This window comes from Stegodyphus dumicola, chromosome 6, assembly GCF_044657685.1.
Source record: "Stegodyphus dumicola isolate Sdum_Otavi_A_Nest chromosome 6, ASM4465768v1".
In the NCBI taxonomy this organism is placed as follows: domain Eukaryota; kingdom Metazoa; phylum Arthropoda; class Arachnida; order Araneae; family Eresidae; genus Stegodyphus; species Stegodyphus dumicola.
In genome coordinates this window covers 67198802-67212870 of record NC_140773.1, presented here as the reverse complement: position 1 = coordinate 67212870, position 14069 = coordinate 67198802, and the positions used below count along the sequence as shown (strand labels likewise).

Below are 14069 nucleotides of genomic sequence, written 5' to 3'. Positions count from 1 at the left end.
AAAAAGTCTGACACCTTCTTTCTGAAACACTGGTAGAGAAAGCAAAATTTCCCTGGACAAAGGAGTAGAAACACTGACTACAGCAATACCAAAGAGAACATAAGCATGGAATACATTTAAAATTCTATCGAAAGAGCATTTAAACACAAGAAAGTTCCAGAATTTGCAAAAAGTAGATATTTTTATTGACTCTGAGAAAATTGAAGGTATCATAGATTTCGGAACACAGATAATAATTATACATTCCTCACTCATTCCAGATTTAGAAGACCAAGATGTAAAATTATACTAATCCCTGCTTTCAGACAGCTGATTAAAGCAAAAGTTTGCCGTGCACCTATTTATTATAGAAATTATGGAAATAATTTATTTAATTTTAAGGATACTTTAATTGGAGTGATGGATAAGCTAAATGCACCATGTTTAATAACTCCAGAACTATACCAACTGTTGATTAATCATACAAAAAGAAAATCAAGCATTGATATTTTAGAAAACAATAATTTTGAAGAAGAAAATCTGCTGAGTCTCTTTGCTAAAACAAATAAAAAAAAAAAAAAAAGAATGTAGGATCCCTCTTGCTTTTGGAAGAGAAAACCAAAGAGGAGGAAGTGGAGAAGGCGAGTGTGGACGAAATCACATACTTTTTGGCAGCTGAAAACCTACCAGTTGCTGAGAGAGGCAAAGAAGTTGAAGAAGCTGAAGGGAGAAAAAGGGAACTGTTTATTTATTGATAATCTTTTACATGACCAAGAAAGAACATTGGTGCAGACGGTTTTCCAGTTGGTGTTGCCTATTAGTAGTAGAACACTGGTGTTGGAATTAGCACATAGTTACCTTTTAGAAGCACATCTTGGAATACGGAAACTAAAGGGAAGAATCCAATATTAATTTTTTGGGGGCCTAGATTAGCACAAAACTCCAAAACTTTTTGAAAATCATGCAAAAATTTTCAATTGAAGAGTCAAGAAAAGAGATCAGAAAGGATTTCCATCACACCTGTCGGAAGACCAGAATTACCTCGTAGAGACATTAGGCATTTTTTTGGAAGCAGGAAAGATGAAAAATGAGCAATGCCCTCGCCAGAAATCGAACCACGGACCTCTGGAATATGCACCCAGCATGCAGACCACCACACCCCGAAGGCATGCTAAGAAGGCAGGAGAAATATCCTATAACCTTTTGAAGCAGATATAATTGGACCTATTGAACCTCCTTCTACTAGAAAAATAAATATATATTATGACTAGTAATTGACACTCCCGGCCAGAAACAATCCCAGTGAAAAGCTTGTCAGCAAAAGACACTTATGATGCACTTTTGGAGATATTTATGAGAATAGGAATATCTAATACAACAGCAAGTGACAACAAAAGCAACTTTGTTTCAAAATTAACTAAAGAAAGTTAAAAAAAGTTCTCACCCTGTATTCTCCACACCTGCTTATAGTGCTCCACACGGACTGGTGGAAAGATGGAACAAGTCTCTCAAGTAAATGTTACACTATGTCATAAGGACTCACCCTTCGAAATAAGATAAGCACATCCCATACTTAAATCTGCGAAGTAGCGAACTGCACCACCGGAATCTCACAATTTCAGCTGATGTACAGAAGACAGCCAAGTGATCCTTTAGCAGTATGAATGCTAAGTTTAGTCTTCATAGTTGTAAGAAATACCAATATCAATTAATCTAAGTGCATTGGTAGTAGATTACTTACAGCATTTAAAAATAAAATTGGAACAAGCAGCTGAACAAGCCAAGTTGGTTACAAGTGCGAAGCAACAAAATATGCTGAATATTTTAAACGAAAATCAGTAAAAAACTATTTCAAAATGTAGTCAAATATTCAATTCAAAGTGTTTTAATGTAAAGGTTTCTGTTGTAGCCTAGTTGTTTTAAGTTTTGATATAAATATTAGTTTTATTTTAGACGTCCCAGGTTTTATTTAAGCAAGGCAAAGTATGCTTTTGCCACAACTTCAATGACAACAGGTTATGGTCTCCAACTTAGCATTGAAGGAATGTAAGAGAAGACAGCCGTTACCTATGAAAAGAATCCGACGTGCTTGAGATATTGGTTCAAGTTGGTTGCACTCATATGTAACTAAAGTTGCCATTACTACCAGAAATGTTTGGACTGATGAACCATGACAATATCCAAACGTAAAATAAATGAAATACTTTTAATGTACAGTATCAAGCATCTAAACCAATGCCAAATGACTAAAAATATGGGTAATTTCTGATTATTAGCATCCCCACCAAAAAGTTGCAAACTCTCTCACAACTTTGGAGGTAAATGCTTGAGTATCTTGATGTCGATTTCAACAAGTCAGTGTTACTTAATTTTTATATATATATATATATATTTTTTCTTTTACACAGAAGACACACATCTTGATTTTTTGTGCTGTTGTTCTCCCAATGTACACAGTTACCTGTTTTCACTAGAAAAAATCGGCATCATGCACAACATCAGATTGCCATTGGCCCCAAAATAGTTAAAGCCTCATGCAATGGAAACAAAAGAGGAAAAATTCTAGGATTCCATTACATATGACAAAAATAAAATGCACTCAATAATAAAAGAAATGCCAATCAGAAAAATGACCACTGAATTTCAAAAGTGCAAATCTGCATGTACTGAGACACAAACTTGCTATGTGCATATCTGGATTAATAGATAAATTCTTTTTGGTGATATCACGGGTTGCCACATAAATTGGTAAAAACCTGGCTATAAACTTTCACAAAAGGAACTGAAACAAAGTGTGATTTATGACACAACACACCTGAATGTAGAGCTGATAGTTTTAGAATGCATATGATGTTCTGCAATACCTTTTTTATAGAATATGGGTTTTCATTAAATTAAACTGTGTTTTGTATATTGTACTGTGTCTCTTTATTTTTAGGAGTTACTATGGTAACATTGGAAGATGTTGTTTACTTGCAATACCTTTTCTGAGCTAGCTCTTATTATAAGACACGCTACATAAATATCTTTTGCCAATATTCAGCATTGCCTCTGTGCCTTTTCAGCAGAGGACTGCATATAATTAGAAAAAAAAAAAAAAAAAAAAACATGTTTAGAAAAATTAATGGTTAAAATATTCTTTGAACCTAACATTAACTACTTGTGAATTTTGATCACACTAGAATTTGGTACTATTCGGTTTTGAGGGCCATAAACAAATTGCAGCGAAAATGTATGTGCAAAAGCGCCAAATCTAGCAAACGCGCCAAATCTAGCCCATGCGCTGATTTCAGATTGCGTAAGTTTATATAGTTCTATATTTATTAAAATGCCATTGACATACTAGTTTAATTTTTTAATCCTTTTTTGATATCCTATGGATTTAACAATTTGGAAATTGCCCATGATGAAAAGTCGGCAATAGAATTTTGGGTAAAGTGCAGAATCCCCCACTGCTTGACACGTTTTTAAAAATTGCACATACTCGGTATCCATGTGCACATCGACCTATTTTCACCTTAAAAAAAAATCCTACAATTGCACAAAAATGGCACTGTGCACACCCTTGACTTTATCTATGTACACATCGACCTGTTTTCACTTAAAAAGTAAAAGAAAATTGACAAAAATTCAATTGTTTTTACCCTTGTAAAAAGTGGCAAACAAATAAGTGAGCGATTCTGCACTTTACCAAGAATATTTTCAAAGAAAATGCATCATTCATTATAGAAAATTACGTTTAAACAACCAACGGGATGAAATTATGCTTTAGCGATAAGTCGGTAGCAAAATAGCGAAGCAGGCATCCATTCAGTTATGTTTAGCAATTTTTATATAAATTATAATAATGATATGAAATAGTTATTTACTCTTATGCTTCCATTCAGTCATGTTTAGCCTTTTTCATATAAATTATAATAATAAAAATGTATTATATGAAATTAACCTTTCATCTAAATTAAAACATCAATCTTAGATAGTTATTTACTATTATACTTCCTTTCTTACCGCAATTATTTTTGGCAGCATTGGCATCAACAATAGTTTGGCGATTTTTTACGGCCCTCGAAACCGAATAGTACCTAGAATTTTATGCTTTAGTGGCACATAATTTACTTAGACAAATAGGAGAAGAAAAATAGCTAAAAGTATAGTTTAGGGTACCCCTTGGCGATTTTTGGCGGTACATCGATACCGATTTTGTGCAATTCTTTGACTCGTTATTTTGGCTTGCGAAGTGGTGATTTTTTGCGCCAAAAATCGCCGTAACACAAAGCCAAAATAACAAGACAAACAATTGCACAAACTCAGTATCCATGTACACATCGACTTATTTTGACTTACCACCCCCCCCCGAAACTGCACATTTGACTTTATCCATGTACACGTCGACCTATTTTCACTTAAAAAAAATCCCCGAATTGCACAAAAACAGCATTGCGCACTCTTATAACGGTAAAAGTATAGTTTAGGGTACCCCTTGGCGATTTTTGGCGGTACATGGATACTGATTTTGTGCAATTCTTTGACTCATTATTTTGGCTTGTGGTGCGGCAATTTTTGCGCAAATCGCCGCTACACAAAGCCAAAATAACAAGACAAACAATTGCACAAACTCAGTATCCATGTATACATCGACTTATTTTCACTTTAAAAAAACACCCCCGAATTGCACAAAAATGGCATTGCACACTCCTTTGACTTTATCCATGTACACGCCGACCTATTTTCACTTAAAAAAAAAATCCACGAGTGTTGCACAAAAATGGCATTGCGCACTCTTTTAACTTTATCCCGCTTTGTAAACCGAGAGCCACGCAAAAATCAAAATATCAATCATACTCAAATGACTTTTTTCTAACCAGGTACTCTTTCTGATCGAACGTTTCACATAATGACCATCTGAACCTTTCTTCCTACAAACCCATTCAAATCCATCTAAACGGTTTTAACACACACCACATAAATGCTTACAAAGCATCCCATGATTCAAAATTTCCCAGAATCATACACTCGATTACATCACAATAGGGTTTCCATAACATCCAACTACTCAGGCTACCATAAATGAAACAACAACTTGGCGATAAATCAAACAACAACTTCGCCATAATACAAGGGGTATCTTAAAGTCTACTCTACCCCTTTTAATTTTATCCATATACACATCGACCTATTTTCACTTAAAAAAATTCCAGAATTGCACAAACTTGCATTGTGCACTCTTTTTACTCTGTCCATGTACACATCGATATATTTTCACTTAAAAAGTCAAAGGAGCACCAAAGTCTACAATATAGGCAAACAAAAAATACATTTTAAACCAAACAATAAAATAACATAAAAAAGGAAAAACTTATTATACATTTAAGCACTACCAAAAGCAAATATTCACTTACCATGATTTTCGAGTTCGCTTCGTACCCCCAGAGCCATGTAAAAATCAAATATCAATCATACTCAAATGACTTCTTTTAAACCAGGTACTCTTTCTGATCGAATTCTTCACATAGTGACCATCTGAACCTTTCTTCCTACAAACCCTTTCAAATCCATCTAAACGGTTTTAACACACACCACAAAAACGCTTACAAAACATCCCATGATTCAAAATTTCCCAGAATCATGCACCCGATTACGTCACAATAGGGTTTCCATAACATTCAACTACTCAGGCTACCATAAATGAAACAACAACTTGGCAATAAATCAAACAAAAACTTCGCCATAATACAAGGAGTACCTTAAAGTCTACTCTACCCGAAAAATAAAATATCACAAACTATACAGATATTATGACTACTCAATTATCAAATATGTTGTTAGCTGTCTAACACTGAAAGCATTTTAAAAGAAAAATTTGATTCCAGAAAATTCTGTTTCAGATATATGACAACAGCAAATTATCAACAGCCGAAAACAGTACGTACCACAGATTATGTTTATAATAATTAAGAACATATATACTATGTCTACATCAAAAGATTTGACATATATATATATTTCGGCTAAAGGTAATTCATTTATCTCGCAAAGATCCCTTCTTTATTCAGAAATAAATGAAGAGTGTACGTATTCAAATTCTAAACTGTGTAATACGCATGCATAAATCAGCATACAAATTAGTAACTGCTCATACATATCAGTACACAAAGTTGTTTTAATCAGTGAAGCAATTAATTAAAAACTGAACATTATAAGAAATTATTTGATGCTGAAAGAATTGGAAAACATAATTTTCAGTGCAGAAAATATTTTATTAAGGAAATCAAATTTTGAAGGTAAAAACAGAGGGATGATTTTCTTATAACTAAATTTAAGATCGATGTAATTATACTAATTGTGCAATTATACATTTTCAGCTCATACTCATAAATATGAGGAATCTAAGAGATGGATATAATTAGCATAGCTTCCGCATTTTTTTTAATTGATGTAATCCCTTTAGTATTGATTGCAGGATTTCTGATAAATCTACAGCACAATAAAAGTCTCGAATATATATTAGTATTTTAATCATATTTACAGCATGTATAGATTATAGTTCAAAAAATAACATTAAATTACCTCTTTCTCTTTATATTCACATTGCAAAGATGAATTATAACCAGTCTGACTGCCTTGTGTTTCACAATCCAAATCAACATATGATTTGAAAGTTTTTACAGAGTTAGATCGAGGTTTCAGATTTAAATCTTTTAACCAATTGGCTGTCATGATATCAAATTTTATGCAATATTTTCAAACAAAGGATTTAAAACAATAAATAAAAAATGTAACACTATCATCTTTGAAAGTATTACATAGCCTAAATAGATAGTTTTCTTTCTTTAACTTTTCTCGCTTGAAAAATTTAATAAAATTAAAGGCCCGTAGGCGTATCTAAAATAACAACATCACCTGTAAATATCATACTAACAGTAGAAGTTGCTAAAAGTATACCTACGGTTATATATTATTTACAATTTTAAAATATTTCCAAATACTTTCCAACAACTTTCAAGATTATTTTATGCACTTTTTCATGTTAATGAAGTTAAAATAAAATATTTTTTATTTTACTGAAAATTATCATAATATTAATTACAAATAATTATCTTATAATAATATGCAAGGTATGAAACTATAAATCATGGTACAACCTTTATTCACGAGATAAGTATAAATTATAATTTAAGCCTTTAAAATTATGATTTGTGATAAATTTGTAAGTTTCAGACATGCCAGCTTTTACAGAGTTTTTTCACATGCTCTAGCGTCACTTTGCACAACTAATCGGTTCAACAGCTTTCTACGTTGTCGTCCTTGCTTTGATAACAACTTTGTGTTGTGTATGCGTATATGATTACTCTTGTGGTGGTCGGTCGAGAGAGGTATCGAAGTCAGTTTAATGAGAACTTTGTTATGAAATCGTTTGGAAATGGAATGTCCGCATCTAAATAATCAAATTAAAATTATTAAGACAGTGAAGAAAGATACATCATCACTAGAATGGAATTGTTCTAGTGAGTATTTTCATCACTGTTATTTAAAAGTATTAAAAATGATATTTTAATTAATCTTCGGTTAATAAAACTGTGCGCGATTGACCAAAAAACGTTTTATTGGCATTGATTTGATTTCACGTGTGTTTCGCAGCTCTTTGTTGTTGACATATTTATTAAACTGTATAAACATATGTCATTCGTAATTTATAAATAAGAAACAGAAAGCTTAGAAATATTGAGTCGATGGAAAATAATTTGAAAAATACACTTTTTTATTGCTTTAGTGTTTTTTTAATACTATTATTACAAATTTAAATTAACAAAATTTGTTGTTTTCGGTAAAATTTTTAGAAACATCATTTAATGGGATATCTCTTAGTTTATTTTTATTCTGTTATAATTAAAAGGAAAATAACAAATTGATTTTATATATCCGTAAGAATTTAACAAACCTTGCTTGTTTTGTAACATTTTCCAATTATTAAACCATTAAGAATGTTAATTCAGTTTGAAATTAATTTATTTTGTGCATTATTATTCGGAGTTGTCTGTTGTTAATCATTTTATTTATTGTCATTTCATTTATACCCGATTGAACTTTCCATTGAAATGTTGACACTTTTTTTTTTTTATTTAAATATTTATTTTGGTTCCAATTTTTATTTATTTAGCTATAAATTTTGTTGTAAATGTACAATACAGAATATGTAGAGCGATTTATAGATTTATTTGACTCTAAAATCAATATAAAAACACGGATGAACATGGCTTTGTAGATGATCTCAGCTAGAATATTAGCTAATGTAATATTTTTAGTAGTTAAAATTATCTTTTTGAAATTATCCCATGACTTTTATAATTAAATGGCTATTTCTGAAGTTGAAATGCTTTAGTACATGCATAGTAATTATTATTTTTGCTTTTATGCACTCAGCTTTTTCCGGTGCCTAAAAATTATTTTTAGAATCAAAATTATTTTTCAGAGATTTTTTTGATTTGTAATTACTTTCAAAGCCTTACCTTTTTTTTTTTTTTTTTTTTTCCTTTTTTTGTTCCCAAGAACAGTTTGTAATTAAATTAAAGCTTTTTGCTTTGGTGAAGCTGGCAAATATTAAAATTTTTTTCAGTTTATTCGGACAGAATTGCTAGTTTACTGCCTTATAATAATGATTAAAAAAATAGATTTAAACACAGCTGAATTTATAAAATAACAGTTTTGAGACCAGTTTATATGCAAGACTGCTAATAAAAGTCAGTTTTCAATTTTAAAGACATAAAATATGCTTCCTTTTCTTAGAAGTAATATAGATATGCATTGACACATTTTCTTTGTGTACTAGAACTAATCTATTTTAAGAGTACATACATCAAATACAACATTAAGTGAAATTTGTTAATAGGCTGAAAAATTGTGTGAATAATGAAACTTCTAAACAAAATTTAAAAAATGTCTAATAAATCTTGAAAATGCTTTTTCTTATTGTATAAATAAGATTCTGGTTATTGTATCCCAAGATTTAATTTAAAATTTTACTTCAAATATTAAAAAATATTTATTCACAGAATTTTTTTTATTGTACAAGAAAATATTTCATTTTTTAAACGAAATGTTAAAAACAAGTTATAATTTTGAGTAATAAAGGAAAATGAATATTTTATGATCATTTCAATTATTAATTCAATTTTAATGATGAATGAGAACATTATTTCTTCTTTAATTGTATAATGCTAATGAATATATTATGTAACTGTTTTGTCAGAATAATTAGTTTGAAGAAAATTAGTAGTTTTATTTTTTCATGTGTGATTTAAAATGAATCCTTTCCGTTCTCCTGTATGTTTTAAAGGGTTTCCTAATTGTCAAGGTTATTTTATGTGTTATAAATTTTCGGTCATTAAATATAACATTTTTAATACCATTTCCCCATTTTTTTTTGTGTATTAGCACTAGAAATATTTAGCATTTCGTCAAGTTCATTTGAATTATTGTTATATCTTCAAGATTTATTCCTGGTTTATGACTTGTGGGAAAGTTATGGTAGAACTAATATTAATTATTGAATTAAACTATTGAATGTTAAAATTAATAGTTAATTTATATGTAATTAAAACTATTGAATGCAGTTAGTTAACCTTTGGTAAGTAATCGGTGTGTATTGAAAGCTTTATTGTCAACTTTTTTTGTCATAAAATTGATGATGGTTAAATGCATCATTAAAATTGCCCAATTTTGATTTTAAAAAAAAGTTGTAAATGGAGGTTAAAAAAATTTTTGTTTAATTGGATGAATTTTACGTGCAGTGGTAAAATCATATTACTAATAAAATTTTTATATATAATGCTTATATAAAAAAAAAGTTATAAAAATCTTATTAACTTTAGAATTACAGTGCATATGTGAAGCTACTGATTTTTAAAAATGTCTTAACATTATATAAATATATATATATATATATATTATGCTGTTATAATATGCATGTATTTACAATTTAATGTTTTATACTTCTGTATCATCTGGTACATTTTACATGTGACATGGAATCTATTTTATTAAACTAATAATTATTGCATCACATTAATTTTGGTATTTCTTTTGGAAACTGTAACCATATATATTGTTTCTCATGCTTCCAAAAATTGAGTCGATAGATAAGTACATTCATTGACTTTAAATAAGCATATGGGCCACTGTCTCCAAATTAATCACAACTGTGTAGAAAACTTTATCTTTAAAATGCAATTTTAATAAATTTGCTACTTGCTTTAACTGATTACTATGTTACAGAATCACATTCAATGATCTAGGTAATTTTGGAAAGGAAATTTTGAAAATTAATGCATCAGAAATTAATCATGAAATATCTTTTTATTTTATTCCCGACTGATTTTTTATACAGGACTAATTTTAATTCATTTTTACTTTCTTCCTTTTAAGATAAACTTTAAAGATATTTAAATTTTGACATTCTTCATAAATTATTAATTTAAATGTAGTGCATATAATTTTTTATAACTCTGTTTTTGAAACTAAATATGAATTTTTTATGTGTGATTTCAGCTTGTCATACCAATAAGAGCCCATGGATATGTATCCATTGTGGTGTTGTAAACTGTGGAAGGTAATATTTTTGTTTAACTGTGCATATGAATGATTATGGTTGTCTCTTATTGTTATTTGATTTACACTGAGCTTCTAGAAAATTAAATATGCATATAATGCAATTATGTTTAGAATATTTGATAATAGTTTTTTACCTCGCCTTTAATCTTTTTTTTTTTTTTTAAATAATATTTTATGACTTATTGTCTGCAGATATGTTAATGGGCATGCTAAAGCACATTTTGAAGAAAATGTTGAACATATGATTTGTGTGGATTGTGATAGTTATGCTGCATATTGGTAAATATACATCGGATTCTGATTTTTCTTTATATCTAAAGTGAAGTTGACATACTAAAACATATAAATTTAATAAAATATAAATACTAGTGAGTGTAATTGGAATTTAGTGCTATATTTTAAATTTTGTTACATAGTATTAGTAAGATTTGATACATTTTAATTTTTACAGAGATTTATATGTATGTATAATTGTTTACTAACAGTAATAAGTTATTTTGAGATCTGTTGATAAATCAGAACTATCTGAAATGACTAATAGTGAACTGCAAATAGTTTTATCTCATTAAATGGTATAATTTATAACATTTTAGAAAGAAACCTGAATTTGTATGTTTTTTTTAATTAAAAGGATGCTTAATCATTTTAGTTTTCATTATTAATGTTTTTCATTAAAATTTTATTGAAAGAAAATAAGTAATATTAATCTTTTTAGTTACCTATGTGATGACTTTGTAATAAACGATGTTAAAGAATTGAATTATTTGCGTGAAAGGCTACAACTTTCAAATGAGTAAGTCATGTTTATTTATTTACTTATTTTAATGATAGTTACATGAAAACAAATGATACTTAAAATTGAGAAGTGTCATATTGTTGAAATTTTTGAATTTGCAATAAATATAAAATATTACAGCAATCTTTTTTTAAAACTACTGTGTGTATGGAAATATTGCAACTCGGGGTATTATTAAGTGATTACTAATGTAAATAAATACTAGTAATATTTTTAATTTATGCTTAGTTATTTAATGAATGTATTTTCAGGATTTTTGTTCTAATTTGATCTCTATATATGAGTCTTTGTAATTTTACTTCTTTAGTTTGGAATCTGGAAAACCCTCAAAAAGGCAAAGCATAATAGCTGAAGGAGAAGAAAATAAAAGAAGTAAACGATATAAAAAAGTAATGAACAGTATTTTTTTTTTTTTTATATTTAGTATAGCAGAATCTGTAACAATTACTCAAACTTTCCCAGTTCTTAACGTTAAATCTTTAAATTTTGTTGTTACATGTGCATATTTTACATGCAAGTTTTAATACATAAGAATAGTCTGTATTCACTTAATAATATTCATATATATACACTCTAGAAATAAATATATTGAATTGCAGAATTACATTAATATATATTTATTATACCAATGAATGTTTCATGTATATTTAATAATAGTACGTGTTAAGACTCCTGTAAGAATGTATCTATTGATTTAGGATTTTGAAATTTCTATTGTTTTCTATGTATTTTAATATTTATTCATATTTAAACAGATTATTAGTTGTATTAGAATTATTATTATATACTTTTTTTTTTAAGAAAAACTTGTATGAAATGTATATATTAATAATTTTCTTACTTAATTTGTTTGATATGTTTTTTTTTTTTTTTTTTTTTTTGGTAAAATAATTCTGTATTTCTTTTAAGTTAGAAGATATTGTTAGTTAATTTGATTAAAGCTTAATTAGATTTGGTTTGATTGGCAATCTGTACTTATATTGCGAAAAGATTTATTAGTTCCCGATAAATGTTCTGGTTGTAGGTAAAAGTTTAAGTAGTACAAAATAGAGTATGTTGTTACTCTTCTTCCTTTCTCCTTGCATTTGAAGTATCATAAATTAAACTCATTAACTGCAATAACTTCAGTTTCATCATTCATTTCAGTTTCATCTTCATTTAGACATTAGAAAAGATATCTACTTCCTACTACAGTACAAAGTCCATAATCCGGACTCTTCGGCGCTTCCTGATTAGGGTTTTTTCCGGATTATAGATCAACAATTTAAATCTGGTAAGATGGGATGCAGAAATTATACAATTAAAAATATGAAATCGTAATTAATGAAATAAAGAACAATTATGATCTAAAGGGTATCAAAATTTAAAAAAAAAAACTTAATATTTATTTGTTTACTTTATTATCCTTAAGTATTTCTTTCAATGCAAGTTGTTTAAGATGCTTCCACAAAAAATTTAAAAAGTTCCCTTTTTGTTGTGGCATATATAGTAGACTTTCCAATGCCATACTTCTCGCATAATTTTGAGAGAGACGTATGGGCCTTTATCAATTTTTTGCAGCAATTCCACTTTTTGCTTAATGGACATCGAAACATGCTTTCGCTTTGTAGATCCTTTGGCAGCACCAGAATTGGAAATTCTTTTTGACATAATCAAAACTTCAAGTTTAATTTTTATAAAATTGTTCTAACAGTCTGCAAAAAAATAATAAGTCGGATCCAATAAGAAGATTAAGGAACACCGCAATCTGCAACATTAACTGAAATGAATTTTAGCCTAGCTTATACCGTCCGTTATACATTAAACGCACATGCGCATAAAGTTTGTAGCTTTGAGGTCCGGATTATGGACGTCTGGATTACAGACTTTGTACTGTACTATGTTAATTTATACAGTATAAAATAGTACTAAGTATCAGTTATTTAATTTTTTATAAATAAGAGAAAGTAATTTAAAAGTAAGAATTAACTACAAAGAGAATTAAAAATACAGTATTTATAACTGTTTAAATAGCATTTCTGTATTTCTTTCATTTTTTTATTTATATGTATTTTTAAAGATTTTTTGAAGTATTAAAAAAGTATTGTTTAATTAATATTTCATTATTTTTAAACAATTTCTAATATGTTTTAATTGTGCCCTAATTAATCAGATAATTGAGGGATAATTTCTGCTATTATTCAAAGCCTGTTTCTACTTTGGTATGCGAAACTTCATTTATCTGCTCTGTAAAGTCTTCTGATTTGTAAATATGATGCTTTATTGAGGTTTATTTTATTATTTTTTTTTTAAATAAGCGCACTTTTGTTTGTAAAAAATTTTATTGCTATCAAGTATTTACATTACAAGCTAAAATTAAAGTTGAAATTATTCATGCAGTGGTTAAGAACAAATGAAGGTAAGAGTATATTTTTCTGACTAATGATTTTTCAATCGTATTTTGCTTTTCTTCTTCCCCCCTCCCAGAAATATATTTTGTTGAGTTTTAGCTTGAAACCTGAATTATTATTAACCTAATAATTTTACAATGGAAAAATATTGAAAAAAGTGTTTGATACTTTGCATAAATTTGATTTATGTCATTTTGTAACATTTAAAATCATATTATATGTTTAGTACTTAGTAAGTATATGCTAGATTTTTCAATCAGTAATTTATGTTAAAAAGATTGAAAATGTTTTTTTAT

At 28.5% G+C, this 14069-nt stretch overlaps 2 protein-coding genes across 2 annotated transcripts in view; one reads left to right on the top strand and one right to left on the bottom strand.

The window, feature by feature from the left end:
• LOC118187503 (myotubularin-related protein 10) overlaps window positions 1-6874 on the bottom strand; it is an 82652-nt gene extending 75778 nt beyond the window's left edge. The window contains exon 1 of the mRNA XM_085818467.1: window positions 6547-6874. Within this exon, the coding sequence (XP_085674593.1) occupies window positions 6547-6696 (150 nt within the window). The 5' untranslated portion in view covers window positions 6697-6874. The remainder of the gene's footprint in view (window positions 1-6546) is intronic.
• Window positions 6875-7319: 445 nt separating this feature from the next.
• LOC118187511 (ubiquitin carboxyl-terminal hydrolase 3-like) overlaps window positions 7320-14069 on the top strand; it is an 81827-nt gene continuing 75077 nt past the window's right edge. Inside the window, exons 1-5 of the mRNA XM_035357750.2 lie at window positions 7320-7484; window positions 10525-10585; window positions 10780-10866; window positions 11303-11380; window positions 11691-11772. Of these exons, the coding sequence (XP_035213641.1) occupies window positions 7400-7484; window positions 10525-10585; window positions 10780-10866; window positions 11303-11380; window positions 11691-11772 (393 nt within the window). The 5' untranslated portion in view covers window positions 7320-7399. The remainder of the gene's footprint in view (window positions 7485-10524; window positions 10586-10779; window positions 10867-11302; window positions 11381-11690; window positions 11773-14069) is intronic.